Raw genomic sequence first — 16,148 nt, 5'->3', positions numbered from 1 at the left:
CACCATACAAACCCAGTATATTCAGCATGAACTAAAGGAAGAATATAAATAATTCAGGAAATATTCTGCACAGTCGTCCTTTCCCTCAACATTTCTGTCTTATTAGTGGGCCTCTCCAAACATGTTGGTAGTATGAAGTGAAGTGGTAGATAAAAAAATGTAGAAGATAGATTTTCCAGGCAAGCCTAAAAAGAAAAAGATAATACTATATTATCTATTAGATTTATATTCAAGAAACAATGTATGCTTGTATACAGAACACACACCCATCCATCCTATTCTAGCAGAATGTTGTTATTTATAATGATTATTAGTTAATATATTTTAGTGTCCAACATGATACCTAGCACATAGTAGGTTTTTGTTTGTTTGTTTGTTTGTTTTTGCGGTACGCGGGCCTCTCACTGTTGTGGCCTCTCCCGTTGCAGAGCACAGGCTCCGGACGCGCAGGCTCAGCGGCCATGGCTCATGGGCCCAGCCACTCCGCGACATGTGGGATCTTCCCGGACCAGGGCACGAACCCGTGTCCCCTGCATCGGCAGGTGGACTGTCAACCACTGAGCCACCAGGGAAGCCCCATAGTAAGGTTTTAATAACTATTTGTGGAGCAATTTAATGAATGAGTGAAAATTGATAGCCAGGTTCTTCAATCCTGCATATAAAAGTAATATTTATATTTATTCATTAAGTGGTAAATATTTACATTTTTAGCCAATTTTGAAGGAAAATTTATTCTTATTTTCTAAATAGTTTATTAGACATAAAATGCTTTCTACATTTAAGACCCTTTTATCTAATTGAAATCTAGGTTTTAGGAAAAAAAATCATTATGCAAAATGACCTTGGGTTGATACTTTAAGAAATTGCTTAAAATTATTAAAATCTTTAAAATCTATGTGCATTTTTTTGTTTCTCTATTTCTTTTGTAATTTTTCTGCCAATTCAATACCTTTTGACTTTGTTTTTTCTCTGCCATTGCTTTGCTTAGTCTAGTTCTAATTATCTGAAAGACTTAGTTTATGACTTAAGTCTGATGCATCACGACCTTTTTGTACTACCAGCTACTTCTCATGCCTCTAATTTAGCATCTGGCACCTCATATTGCCATTCCTGTATCTTTGTCTAGAATAGAGCTTAATGAGGATAAGTTTGGTACCTTATTTCTGTCTCCCTCATGTCTCTCACAGTATAGAATACGTGATCAGCTTTTTAAAAGTGTAAAATAAATGTATAAATAACTATAGCAATGGAAATATTGCTATTTATAAAATACAGCTGTGATTTCAGCTCTTATTCACAATAGTTATTATTTTTCTCACATAAAATCATTTTTTGAAGTTGTCTGATCCCTTTTCATCATTTGGAGAGCCAAAATGACATGACAAAGCAAATCATGTTTGTGACAATGTACTTAAAGCCAAAAAATCCCCTAGGTGGACTTTAGGTGTAGTTTGGCATCAGTAGTTGTGTGTTGGAGTCCTAGAGCTGGAAATCTGTGTTAGAGTCTTGGCTCTTCCACTTTTGCAGGGTGATTATGAACAAGTTTTTTTAACTTCCATGGGCCTCAGTTTCCTTATCTCAAATTGGCTGATAATATTAACCACCTCCTTGGTTTTTTGTGAATATGAAATTTTTTAATATAGGCAAAGGGCTTAGAATTGTGACTAGCATTGTAAGGCCTCAATAAATTACTACCACTGTTATTACTCATTTCTCTGAAACCTACTTTGTCTCATTGCAGGACATATAAAAGGAACAAGAAGATAACTTGAGTGGGACAGAATTCCAAGATTGGAGATGACCTATATACTGCAAGGACAACGTAAGAAAAAGAAAAGGTGACTGCACAAAAAAGCAACACTGATGTTTATTCGTTTCCTTAGCCCTTCATCATGGCTTTAAAGCAATGGTTAAAATGTCAAACAGAGACACTAAGAAAAGTAGATTTTGTGTATTTAAAACAGTGGTGATTTTTCCAGAGAAAATAATGCAGAGAATTTGTTTTAAACTAGCTTGTGTAGGAAAACTCTCTTCCACCAAACTGAAATTCTGAGTCTGAACTCAAAGGTGATAAGTTAACATCCCTGTGACCATTAAGCTTGTGACAATTTCCACCCAGAGCTGTTGCTTCTGGCTGAATGTGTTATCAGCTATAGAGAAACTTTCCTATAATTTATTTTCAAAATATTTATAAAATGCATGCAAATACACAGATCACTTACATTTGTGAATCAAAAAGGTGTAAGCAAAATTTAAAATATTTCATAAACCAAGTATGACTTAATTAAAGTTGAAACTCTATTAACATTATGCATTCTTCACACAAAAATCCTCTTTATTGTTTAAATTATAAGCCTAAAGATACCTACCATAATCAAGTGGAAGCAGTTAATTCAAGAATCTTAAAGGTATCTCTTTAAAAGAGAAAGGAATAATATATTTTAGCTATGTGCTTATAATAAAAAACAAAAAGAATATTTACCACCCCATGGAAATATTTAGAGCATCATTTTGGCATCTCATATTCAAACTACAGATGCTAAATTCTTATTTTCTCTAATCATGGGACAGATATCTTTAAATGTTACATGTATATCTAATAAATTAAATCATATTTTAAAAATCCTGAAAAAATGAAGTGACTTGACCAAAGTCAAAAGCTTATTTATGTCAGGGCTTCTGATTCCAATCCTATATTTTTATGTTAAACTGTCAGTTCTCTGGGTGCAATTTCCTGCTCTCCCACTTATTCCTAATGTTTAAAAAGTTTCCTAAGTCACATTTTTAAAAAAATGAAATAAAGGAGAAATGTTAATTAGAGCTTTGTCAGGCTACTTTTTGGAATTTCAGATACTTTTGTGAAATGGAAGTCATATTCTCTATGCTGACCCACCTTGAAAAATTGCTGTAGGAATAAACTGAAATATTATAAGCAAACACTTAAGAAATTTAAATCCAATGTAAACACAATTTATCATTATAATTATTTCTGCTTATTGTAACTATATTGGTACTATACGATTAATTTAATTTCCAGCCTAGAATTTTTACTTAATTTTGTTTCAGCTTCTACTTGAGAGCTTGTTGGAATTTAATTTCCCTATCTTATTTTTACTATAAAAGATAACTCGGTTTTTAAAATTAAAAATAAAAGGGAGAACTCACCAGATAGGGGATAACATTTGTCTTAACGTGATTCCACGGCTTCATAGTTTTCTGATACTGAGAAATAGTCTTGAGATACTGGGACCTGGTTAATTTCTGATAATATTGGTTGATTTTGTCCTAGAAAAAAATATAATTTTTCCGTTATCCAATGCGTCAGAGCACTCTTGGACATAACCAAATAAACTAAAGCTTTATTTATTTGGATAAATTCTAAATGATACCAAACAGACTTAAGCAAAGGAGAGGTTATTCATATAAAATTAACTCTATGCTTACATTCATAAAATAAACTGTAGGATTAAGAATATTCTTTGGTTATTTCAGACCCCAATGCCAAAATGCTTAAGCAGAAAAAAAAGAGAAAAGAAAAAAAAGGTGTGTGTAAGAAGGCAAGGGGATAATTTCTTAATTTACTAAATAAGTGTCTCAGATTGTGGCTTCTTTTCCATGTCTCGTGGAAACACCCTTGTCCTGAGAGTCATATAGAATGTGTGATTTATCTTAGAAGAATCTGTGACACTGAGTCAATTATTAATCTCTGAGTGTCACTTACCTTGTAGAAGTAAATGAATTAATATAGAGAGAGCACTTGGTATAGTGCCTGTCACCTATTAATAAATATCCCTCTCCTCTGTGTTGTAGTTTGAACCATCTATATAGGTCCAACTATAGATTATTATAGAGATTAAAATTGGAATTAAACACAGTGACATCTGCCTTCAGGATAATTTCCTGTTTTTACAAAATGAAAAATCAATGGGTTTTTAGAATAACTGGGGAATAATGGTTGGGTGGATACATGGCAATGATCCAATTAGTACAATGGGAGAATGTTTTTGTAATAGTTTTGACAAAGTATAGGGAACACTTTTATAGAAATTAGACTGTATTAAAAATAGCGTTTTTTTGTTTTTATTTTTTATTTTTTGAGAGGATCGCAGTTCAGTGTCCAAGCTGAGACTGGTTGTGCTACAAAGGCTTGCATGGAAAATTTACCAGAAATTTTAGGCGATTCTTTCCTTCTTCAGTCAATGTAGTTTTCTGTTAATAATAAAAATAAACTGCGATAAATACAAAAGAAAATATGGGATAATATGTAATTAGTTTTGTTTGAATGGAAATTACTTACCTTAGTGAGTACTTCGGTTGATTCCTTAGGGAAAGAAAATGAGGATCAGCTTTACTTAGAGAGCTCATGAGTAATTTTGTCTATAACATTATAGCAGAAAACTAGAGCTGATTATTTTAATAATTCAAGGCAAAACCACTGTTGCCAAAAAACAAAGTACTACTTTATAGGAATGTATTATGGATTTAATGAGTTTAAATATTCATTATCAGAGCATTCTCTGTGTCCATATGATATTTGACTGAAAATATGTTTTGAATTTTCCATTTACCTATATTGTTCATATAATGTCAAATTCTCATGGAGTATATGAAGATGCAAAGGTGGGGAGAGAGAGAGAGAGAGAGAGAGAAAGGAGAAAAACTAAAACTAATCAGGCTGTTGAGGTATGTGGCAGAGCCTGCATGCTCTTTCTGGGAAGATCATTGTTTTCTTTTTTTTAGTGCCTGGGTACCCCCAATTTGAGAGAAAGGGTAAAGAATGCTTCCTCCTTCAGTGAAGATGAAGATGTTGGGCTGTGCCTCAGGCCACAAGACTGTGGGCCACAATCCATGCTCTCCAAAACTTCCTCTCCCAGGAAGTTTTCCCATTGTGCTTACACATTTGGCTCATTGTAACACAGCAAGTGTTCTTGAACCTGTGATTTACACAACTCATAACCCAATCCAGTATTCAACCCTTTAAACAGTGAGAGAGACTCAGGGTAGAACTATGGTGAAGGCAATTGACAGGATGTTGATTTGGCTTTGGCTTATTTTAAAAATTACTATTACCAATTAACCAGAGTCCAGTTGAACATTATCAAAAGCATGGGGTAAAACAGCTACTCTTGGCTATGTATCTTCGTCATTTCAGACCTCTAAAATGACTCTGTGTATATTTCTTACACATGTTTTTCTTTATGTCTACTGGCTATTTTGATGTGGCTCTGTTAAAAAATTATCAATACCTAATTTACTTAAAATAATTAACAGCAGAAAAGTACAGTATTTCTTAATAAACTAATTGTTTTATATTAAAAGTACCATTCTCCTCACTATATGAGCTACTAGAAGATTCCTTGAGAAATAAAAATGTAATCAAAATCTGGGGACCAGGATGATTGAATCCTTAGCAGTATATTTTTGATATTTGTGGAATTAAAGATATTTCTCATATTACAAAAAGGATATTAGTATGAAAGGTAAAAAAGAAAAAGTAAAATTTCCAGTTCAAAAAATAGTAAAAGTTTGATTAAAAAAAAGAAAGAGGCAGTGGAACCATATAAAACTTATGTGGAAAGTCTGGCTTACATGGAAGGATTAATTGAAAGAATTCAGGGCAATTGAGAGAAACACATTAAAAGGTGGAGAGAAATTATATTTTTAAGTAACTTACAAATATAACTCTATTTTATTAAAAGCAGAACATTTCAGATAGACCTAACTATTCATATTAGTTTTTGAAAATATGAATTAAATAGTTTCATATAGAAATAATACCTTACCATATCAACAGTCTTCTTTGAATTTTCCTTAAATATATTTAAAAAAGAATTAAACATTTTATTCTCACTGTATTGGTTATACATAATTTCATCTTGAATATATGCAGAAAACCCCTCTTTTATAAAGAAGAATAATTAATTTTATTTTTATTGTTTTTTCAATCGCTGTTGTATCCCAAAGATCTAAGATCATGTAAGGACATAATACTTGCTAAATACATATTTCTTAAGTGAGTGATGAATGACATATCTCATCAATGAACCAATAAATATATAAATATATTTTATCTGACTGAATGCATAGCCACATTGTTTCCCGCTTATATTTATGCAAAATAAGTAATACTTACTTTATAACCATAACAAACTAAAAAGTAATTTCTTAACTATATTTAATATAAGTGGTTTTGACTTACTTCCTGAGAGGAGCTGACAGATTCCTTAAAAAAATTGAAATGATGCATTTAATCTTACTCGTAAAATTATTTCTCTTTTCTGAACTTTTTCATTCATTATTAAGTAGGAATAAAACTAGGCAATTTCTTGGACTTCCCTGGAGGCGCAGAGGTTGAGAGTCCGCCTGCCGATGCAGGGGACACGGGTTCGTGCCCCAGTCCGGGGAGATCCCACATGCCGCGGAGCGGCTGGGCTCGTGAGCCATGGCCGCTGAGCCTGCGTGTCCGGAGCCTGTGCTCCGCAACGGGAGAGGCCACAACAGTGAGAGGCCCGTGTACCACAAAAAAAAAAAGAAAAAAAAAAAAAAAACTAGGCAATTTCTTGTGTAACGTGAAAATGTATTTAATCATGTGCGATATGCTGGAAGACGTTTGGATAACAGCACTTTGTATGGATCTGGATGAATTAGAGTTCTTATTTCAGAATGATACATTGGATTCCTCCCACTCTGTTTATAAAATGTAATATCTACACCATGTCTTCTGGTGTGATAGCAATATTAATGGTGACATTTAAAAAAGAAGTAGTGTTAACATTTTTGGCAAGGTCTACTAGCACAGATCTAATCTTTGTATCCTTGGATGTGTACACTTTTGTTCTGCCTTTCCCAGATTTTTCTTTGAGATCTGAAGATCCGATTTTCCTATATTATGTAAATCTAGATTTATTGCTTAAAAACTACATCAAAGACTGTCTAGTACAGTGTATAATAAGTGTATAATATCTTTTTTTTTTTTTTGGTATGCGGGCCTCTCACTGTTGTGGCCTCTCCCTTTGCGGAGCACAGGCTCCGGACACACAGGCTCAGCGGTCATGGCTCATGGGCCCAGCTGCTCCACGGCATGTGGGATCTTCCCGGACCGGGGCACGAACCCGCGTCCCCTGCATCGGCAGGCAGACTCTCAACCGCTGCGCCACCAGAGAAGCCGTAGTGTATAATATCTTGCTAGTTACCAGGGTATTGACTTTGTAGGAAAATGCCTTACCTCACTGGTAGAGAGCTGCTATCTGCTTTGTAACCAAAAAAAGGGTCAGGAAAACTTTTGTTATTTATTCCTCATATGAGAAAAAGTTCCTTAAGACAGACTGTTTTATGAAACAAAATGGTAGACAGTACTTGGAACTTGGGCAAGTTACTTCACTTTCTCATATTTTCTTAACAATACAATATTTTTGTTACATGAAATTAATGATTACTATCCCCTCATATATTAGAGACTTGTTTGAGGAGCCAAGCAAAATGATGTAGGAACATACACTTAGAACAATTCAAATTAAATTTCTTATTTGTCACTATGGTTACTATTGTTATTTGTTACTACATTTGGGCTATTTTTTGTTTGCTATTTAATTTCTGAACTACAAGATTTTATTTGCATTTGTTCTGCTTTCTCAGTTACAACTCATTGGGACATTTTGTCTCTAGCTATTTTACATATATTTATCCTGATCTCATCCCTCACCAAAAACAAAAAGAAAAACAAACAAGCAAACAACAAACAAAAAAGCAGCACTCACCACAGTGGGAATAAAGGGCTCAGCACTTCTCTTAACTTGAACCCATGGGTTCATAAGAGTTGCACCTTGATATAGAGCCTGGATATATTGGGGGAACTTCTGATAAAACTGACTTATTTTGCTCTAGAGAGAAAGAAAATTATCAATATTTACTCCAATGCTGAATTTCCTCCTTGTGTCAAAAGCAGATTTTGGAAGAACCAAGTTACTTAGAACTTTATTGAATTAGATTATTTATAAATGGTGGCAAATTTACCTAACAAGAATAGTTTAGTAACATAACATTTATTGTAACTGTTCCTACATTTATAATAAATTGCAAAATTAAAGAACTTGTCTGATTATTAAGGCCTCCAGAACAATATCTATGTGGAAAAAACAAAGGTATGTATAAGAAATGAAAGGAACATTTCTTGAATTAGAAGGTAAGTGTCTGTCATTTTCTTTTCCATGTATGTAAGAAGTCTGGTCTTTGGAGTCAGATAGAACTGAACTTTAATTCCCTTAATCCTGGGTATTGGAATCCATGACCCTGCTCATATTGCTTAATTTATCTGAGCATTATTTACCATGTAGGATTATATTTGTTAAAATATATAGCAGTTTTCATAGTGCCTGCTATGTCTATCTATCTATATATCTTCTATCTATCTATCTATCAGGCTCAATAAATATTCTAGTAAATTCCAGAGCCTTTGATCTGACTCTGATGATTTTTTTAGAGACTAAATATAAAGCCACAGTGGCATCTTCACTCAGGAGAATTTTAATTTCATAGAGATTTGAAAATAAATGGGCATGTAGAATGTCAACTGGTCTTTAGAATTGCCTGGGAATAATTATTGGATGAATTCAGAATTACCTTAAAAGAGTGGTACAAAAGGAAAATGCTACTAGAAGCATTTTGATAAAGTTAAGAATGGCCTTTCTAGCAGTCAGAATTTCCTAAAAAGAGAGGTCTTATCTGGGGAGTCCCAATTTTTAAGTATTCAAAGAAAGACTGCTTCTGTTCTAAAGGTTTTAGCAGGTATGTCTGCTCTGTGTAGGGATATGATAACAATAATTGTTACCTTCTTTTTAGATGCACCTAACTACTGTGCTCCAAGTAATTTTTTGCATAATTGAAATACATATCATCTAATGTAATTCCTCAGGGTCAATATAACTATCTTCATTTTTAGTTGAGGAAACTGTAGCTTGGAGAGGTTAAGTAATGATTTATGAAGTTGTGGTTGGAATACAAGTTGCTAACTCCAAAGCAGGTGCTCTTTCCTTGTGCACACAGCAAGCTTCTCTAATCCGCAGAGGATGGGTTACATGACCTCCTATATATGGCTTGGAAACCTTTACACTTGCGATGTCTTTCTATGACACTGTTGTCAAAGAAAAGTTGAGTGGACAAAAATGTGACACCTCAACTACACTGGTATCTCACTCACACCATTTAAACTTGAAACACATTTTCTAAAGTTTGTAATTCCTTCAAAATCAGTTAGATAATTGCTCAACACTCATTTTTCTTAAACTATAAATCCACAAGTTTGATAAGATAATAGCTGGAAATTAAAGTAACAAAAAATATATTACTTACTATAAATTGGGGGTAAATAACTCATTGGGATGGAATGAGTTGTGTGAACATTTGGGAGAAGAAACAGCAATACTATCATGGTTTACTTGAAATTATAATTTGTACGAGAAATTTACCAGTTGTTTCAGGTATTGCTTATCTTCCACAGTAACCTTAACTTTCTGTTAAGAAAACAAAAGCACTTGCTATAAAAATACACAAAAAGAAAACAGGGCTGGGTGATATGAATTCCATTTTATTTGAATGAAAATTACTTACCTCCCTGGGAACTTCAGCAGGTTCCTTAGGGGAAGAAAAGAAGAATTAACTTAACTTGCATGATTTAGCCTTAAAGTTGTACTAGAGTAGAAGGGGCAGTTACTTAAATATATTTATGGCCCAAGCTACTATTACTGAGAAATTATGTTATTTATTACAGATTAAATAAATTACTGAGAGCCCTCACTCTATGTCAAATTAATAACATGTGACTGAAAGTATGTTTCATTTTAAAGTTTTCATCAATTCTATGTTATTCATACAATATCAGATGCCTAGGGAGTGTAGACAGGTGACAAAAATATTACAAAGTAGGACTAGTGAGGTGTGTGACAAACTAAATCCTGCAAACCCTTTCTACAGGACACAATTGTTATTTATGAGAGGCCGCCATTGGCTCTCCGTTTGAGACAGACCTGAAGCTTAGAGAAACCGTAAAGCAGACTTCCTAGACACTAAGTAGGAAGTCTTCAGGCTATGCCTCAGGACACAAAGCTCCGGGCCATGGCTATACTTCTTCCTTTCCAGACACTTTTTCCCACTGTGCTCATTGCTTGGATACTTCTACCACAGCATGTCTTTATTATACTAGTGACCATTCCCTCTTTCACCCCCGCTTAAACAAGAGGTTCTCAAATTTTAAAGTGCATAAGCATGCCCAGGTGATGCTGATGCTGCTAGTTGAAAGGTAGCGCTTTGAGAAACACTGCCCTAAGCAATATTGAGAGGTTTTTCAGGCTAAAACTACACTGAAGGTGAATGATAGGTTCTTGATTTGACACTGGCTTGATTTAAAATGTACTTTCCTCTGGAGTCAGATACCTGATATGTCTGTCAAAGAGCACCAATATACATTGTAAGAGTTTTGTATGAATTATAATAGAATTTTCTATTTGGTGATAAACATACAACCAGTGGTATTTATCATTGTTTATTGCATTTATTGTTGTATCTCCAGAGACTATCATATTTATTATTGTACTCCTAGAGGCTAAGGTAGTGTTGGGGACATAGTTCTTGTTGAATAAATGCTTTGTCAAGGGAATGAATGGATGCACAAGATAATTTTAGGCAAGGCATGGATAAGCTTTTCTTTCTCATTGTAATAGTCCTTACTTATTTTATTATGTATTAGGAAAAATAAATCATTAACCCAACTAACATGCCTTTGGAAGTAAATATATATTGTTTCTGTGATACACAAATTGATTGAGTCAATTTTAAGAAAATATTGCAATAGAAAAATAATTTTAAAAAGAAGAAAATAAGTTTGAGACTTCAAGAATGAAAACCATTAAAAGACAAGTTCTTCATTCCTCATAGAATCTGGGAATGAAATGTATTAGTTGATTCATGGGAAGATATATTTTCTTCATTTGAATTAGTCATAGAATTAAGAGAAGATGGTATACTTTTGGTCTCATTCTTTAAAGATAATCTTGGTTTTCAAATTTGATTGACTTGAAATATATTTTCCAAATCCAGGTTAATTTCAATGTGGTTCTAATACTATATTTTACTTCACATTGTACTACTGATGTGAAATCAATATATACCTCACAGGATGTGGAACAAATGTTCTCCTAAAAGAAAACAAAACCAAAAGGATATAGCATTTACTGAAATCCAGGGTAATATTCTTGAGCATAAAGTGATAGCAAAGAAAATATAATTTTTTGAACAAAAGGGTACAGAATTAAGGAAGAAAAGTAAAGGTGATGAACTTTTAACAAGAAATTCTTTCTAAGATATTCTGCTTTAAAATTGTGGCTCAAAAATGGCTCACAAGTCTTTTCCTGGAATTCTTTTCATATTAGTCCATAGCATTTTGGCAAAACAATGAAAACATCACCATTTTCACAATCATAATTAAAAATAATAATCTTTTTGGCTGAATGAGAAAGTGACCCATGTTTGATAGAAAAAGCAGTCTCATCAATCGAAGATTAACAGACTAATCAGGATGTACCTTGCTAGGATGAAGGACCACATTCTTTCCCTGCTTATATTTCTACGAACTAAATAAATTTATTTTATAACTTTGATTAAAAAAAGAAAGTTAAAATATATTTAATTTAAGAATTTAGGACTTACTTCCTGGGACATGTTGATAGATTCCTTAGAAAGAGAAAGACAATATTACTTATTTACCTAAATTAAATTCATTCTAGCTTAATACAATATCAATCTACAACCATTATCCATTGGGTAGATAACATATTAGTTTTTACCTGAATTACACAACAAAGTTAGCCAAAGTTTCACTCCCTCTACATAATTATTATATTTCAGATAACTAACTAATTTTGCATTGTGCTTTGGTTTATGAATAACTGAATCAAAATCTCTCCCAAATATCAGCCACAGGGAAGAAAGAAAATATTTCCCCTGTACAATTTCCAATGTTCTTTTTTTTTATTGTTATCATGTTTTGTCTTTTTAAAAGAGATTAAATACATCACAAGAAAACAAGAAAATGCTTAGGTTACCTTGAAGTTGTATGTGGGCATCTGTTATGGCCAGGAAGTCATTTGGAAAGTAGCATTTAACATAGTTCCAGAAAAGCTTGAGTCCTCATTGCAGAAACATAGAATGGATTCCTGTCATTGTACTCACAAAATGTTCATCACGACTTGTGAACAAACATCATTAATATTGAGAGGTCTTCAGAAAAAAATGCACAAATCTAATCTTGGTGATTTGAATGTGTAGATTTCTTGGTCTTTACTCCTCCATATTTACTTTTTTTTTATGGCTTCACTTCTAATTGTCTCTGACTGTAGTTCTAGACTCACTTGTGAAAAAATATTTTAAGGACAAGAGTTTAGGGCATATTATGTTTTTACTAAGTGAAAGGATTTTATGTTGACACCAAAGTGTCTTACCTCACTGGAGGAGACATGTTCCATCTCCTATAAAAGAAACAAAAACAAATACAAGTTTCAGTTTTATGGTAGATTTTAAATGCCAAGCTATCTCACTATTTTTATTTTGTTTTGTTTTTATTGTTCTTGTTTTGATGGCAAGAGACTTTTAGAAATTTGTTTCTGGAAATGTGTAGTGTTTAGTTGATTTTTTTATTATTATTGTAATATTCTATGCTCTAATATTAATAAGCAAATCATTCTGTACTTCAAATGAATCCTTTTTATAGCTTAATGTATTTATTGCTTTTAGGAAGTGTTGGGTTCTTAGTTTTTCAGTATTTGATATTAATCATGATATAATCATTTGACATTAATCATTAATCACATAATATGATGTATGTGCAGATGTGCTACAGAATCTTAAAATATTATAATACCATCACATTTTGTTTTATTTCATTTATGTTAATTGATAGATTTAATTAATCTTAAGGAAAATACTGACAATTACTGATTTAGAGAGAAAGGGAGAAGAGTAGTTAAGACTAGGAGATTATAAACAGAAGAAAGAAACAATGAAGCTTGGTGTAAGATTGATCACTGAAGCATTATTACTATGTTTTTCTGTTTGCCTAACTAGAATTCTTACTCTGGCTATGCTCTTGGATTGGCTGTAAACTTAATAACAAAAACCTTTCAAGATTGATATGTGAGATATGGAAATGCAAAGGAGGCAAAGAACTCTGTTTACCCTGATGATATAGTGCATTTGTAGGGAGTGAGACACTGGGTATGGGAGAGGGATTGGCAGCACGGGCTGCAGGGTAAGGGAAAAACTGAGTTACTCCTGAGGAAGTTAATAGATTGTGTGCCTGTGTATTCGAAGCACTTCACATGAAGAATCTAGTCCTTCTTTGTCATCATGTGATATGAATATTATTATTACATTCTCACTAGAAGAATAAGATGCTTTGAGAAGTTAAGGGATGACTTTGCATTAGGTTATTTGGCAAGTAATTTTCAAAGTTAGCACTCTTCAACACCTGCTTGTTTCCTAAGAATCATATCTGCTGAGGTACTGTAGTCAAGAATGACGGAATTCTGACATGTGCTTGAGAGATGGTTTGGGAATCTACATTTTACCTGTCGCTCTCCCGAACTTTGAACGATGTCCGTGTTATGGTTTAATATGTTTCTAACTTTTAGGAAGTGGTTCTTGGAGTGAAAATAGTTCCCCAGTAAATTCAAACAGATATGGAAGAAAGTGTATGCCTTTTAACCTAAGACTAAAATCTTTCCAACCCTACAAGGAGAACACTTTATAAAAAGTATTTTTGTCCACCTTGATATCTTTTGTAAGGTGAGGCCAACGCCATCTTTGATTATAGGTTTTAAACGTCACACTTCCTTGCTGCCTACCCCTGCCGTTGTCTGCATAAAAGATTCACTATTCTTATATTCAGGTAATAGATACTCATAAATATCTTATTATACTTACATGCTTTGCAAGAGCAACAGCCAAAAGGCAGGTAAAAAGGAAGAACTTCATGTTTACTTGGTCCTGTGAAATAGATAGGGAGCTAATCAATAATAGTTTTACTCTCCTTAAAATCACATATTTCCTTGTTAATTATGTGTTATTTATCTTTGTACCAGTTAATTAGGAAAGGGAAATGAAGACTGATAAAAGCAGATTCACCGAGAAACACATGGATATGAATATGATGAGTTTTTTATAAGGAGAAATTAACACAACATAATGAAAAATCTTAGTTTCTAAATTGTGGAAGTTCCTTTGGGGCTTAGCAAGTTAGTAGAATAATTGACCCTATGTATAAATGGTTAATTTATTTATTAATTTACTCACTTATTCAATGAATACTTGCTACCCTGTGTCAGGTACCATTCTAGACATGAAGATACAGTGGTGAAAATAATAAGTTATGCTTATACTAATAAGGCCACATTATTTACAATTCTTCTTTAATCTTGTAGAGAATCACTATCAGAAATGCAAAATCATTTTGAAATCAGATTTCAGGTGAGGCAAAAAGAGCCTGGCTCCCTCATAAGGGGAAGAATTAGCAGGTAGAAATAACACTGTGATGGGTACAAGGAGGCCTGCTGATCCCAGATCAGCCTGGGACAGGCTGCTGAACCTTGAGCAAGTCACTGAACATCACTGAACCTCACTTTGAATATCTAGCCAAAGAGAGGTTTAACTAAAAATATTTGATTAATAAGACCTCCTCCAGCTCCATCTCTAATACTGTGACTACATATAAGTCCCCCAGGTTTGCTGACCACATATCAGTTCAACTTTTCCAGTGGATAAACAGAGAACTGAAAAGTGAAGTAAAGTTATTCTAATGCCTTTTTGACATATAACAGTGTTTTACTCTGTAGATCTACAAATATGAAATTAATTATTCTTAAAGGGCAAGATTTTATTTGACTCAAACTGTTAAATTTACCGGTGATCTCTACCTATGCACATCTAGAGAATGTGTATGCATGGGAATTATTCTCTATCTTAAGATTTGCATTGCCTGATTTTGTTATTAATTTCTCATTCCTACTAAAGAATCTCAGATATGTTTGTTTACTCTTACAGGGTGAGGCATATGACACTCACTTTAGAAGCATTTCATAATGAGTACGTTTTAAAATAAGATTAGATATATATTAAATTTTATAATATAAATTCTGAAATAAATTTATTATATATAGCCATTTACCTCAATTTTACTTAAGATTTTATTTTCCATGGATGAAAGAAATTGGAACATGGGCAAACATTAACTAAAAGTTAAAGAAATGCTTTTAGCATGTTGATAAATGAGAACCATAGAAATAGTTGTAGTTACTAAGCAACTGCTATTGCCAGACATTGTGCTAGGTATGTTGTAAATTCTTTCTCTAGTCTCTGGAACAATTTTGTTAGGTACATGAGTCTGATTAACAGATGAAGAAAATGATTCAGGGGGTCATACATCAAATACACAGTACCGTGGATTTCCAAAAACCTCATTATGATGAGCTCATCCTTAAAATAAGATTGTGGCATTTCATCATAAGATAGAGCACTATAATAGTTTCCAGTGTCTATATGTTGATTGTATTCAGAAGCACTGAAAAGGAGATAAATCAGTAGCTATGTTAGTTACCAATTTCTCAAAGAATCTTAAGGTACACTGACATTGGTTTCTTTAAAAATACTTTTTAGAACAATGTTATTAGGTTTTACAATATTACAAGTTATATAGAATAATAAAAAGATAAATGAAAATATTACCTTTTTTCCTAAAAGGAAGACAAGTAGTCCAGAGAGTGGGAGATCTATGACGGGTTATCACAGTGCTATTTAAACCTTGTTCCTCCATAACATGGTAATTCTGTGGTTTGAAATTCCTAAACAGAATTCAAATTCTAAGAAGTCATGAAGATTAGAATTGTTTTTCCATCGAATTTTTGTACCATATAGTCCAAGGGGTGCTTCCGCTCAGGTTGATTTAGAACATGATAACAGGTAAGGAGGAGTTTATAATGTATAGTGATTATCTATATTTCATGTTTGTGTAGCTCACCTCTTCCATGTACTAGTTGGGTCGTTCAGGATAAACTTTTTGTTTGTTTGTTTTCCTAGAAGTACCTCAGTGCCTCTTCTAATCTAAA

At 33.2% G+C, this 16,148-nt stretch overlaps 1 protein-coding gene across 1 annotated transcript in view; it reads right to left on the bottom strand.

The window, feature by feature from the left end:
- The window catches only part of PRR27 (proline rich 27), a 28,022-nt gene extending 14,000 nt beyond the window's left edge, over positions 1-14,022 (bottom strand). The window contains exons 1-13 of the mRNA XM_067734635.1: positions 13,972-14,022; positions 12,492-12,518; positions 11,701-11,724; positions 11,576-11,617; positions 11,163-11,189; positions 9,607-9,630; positions 9,465-9,509; positions 7,749-7,880; positions 7,226-7,243; positions 5,784-5,810; positions 4,298-4,321; positions 4,165-4,209; positions 3,166-3,285 (exon numbers count right to left, since the gene is read on the bottom strand). Of these exons, the coding sequence (XP_067590736.1) occupies positions 3,166-3,285; positions 4,165-4,209; positions 4,298-4,321; positions 5,784-5,810; positions 7,226-7,243; positions 7,749-7,880; positions 9,465-9,509; positions 9,607-9,630; positions 11,163-11,189; positions 11,576-11,617; positions 11,701-11,724; positions 12,492-12,518; positions 13,972-14,022 (606 nt within the window). The remainder of the gene's footprint in view (positions 1-3,165; positions 3,286-4,164; positions 4,210-4,297; positions 4,322-5,783; positions 5,811-7,225; positions 7,244-7,748; positions 7,881-9,464; positions 9,510-9,606; positions 9,631-11,162; positions 11,190-11,575; positions 11,618-11,700; positions 11,725-12,491; positions 12,519-13,971) is intronic.
- Between the last annotated feature and the right edge of the window lie 2,126 nt (positions 14,023-16,148).

This window comes from Pseudorca crassidens, chromosome 4, assembly GCF_039906515.1.
Source record: "Pseudorca crassidens isolate mPseCra1 chromosome 4, mPseCra1.hap1, whole genome shotgun sequence".
Taxonomy (NCBI): Eukaryota; Metazoa; Chordata; class Mammalia; order Artiodactyla; family Delphinidae; genus Pseudorca; species Pseudorca crassidens.
Note: the sequence above shows the minus strand (reverse complement) of the source record. Positions and strands in the feature narration are given on the sequence as shown.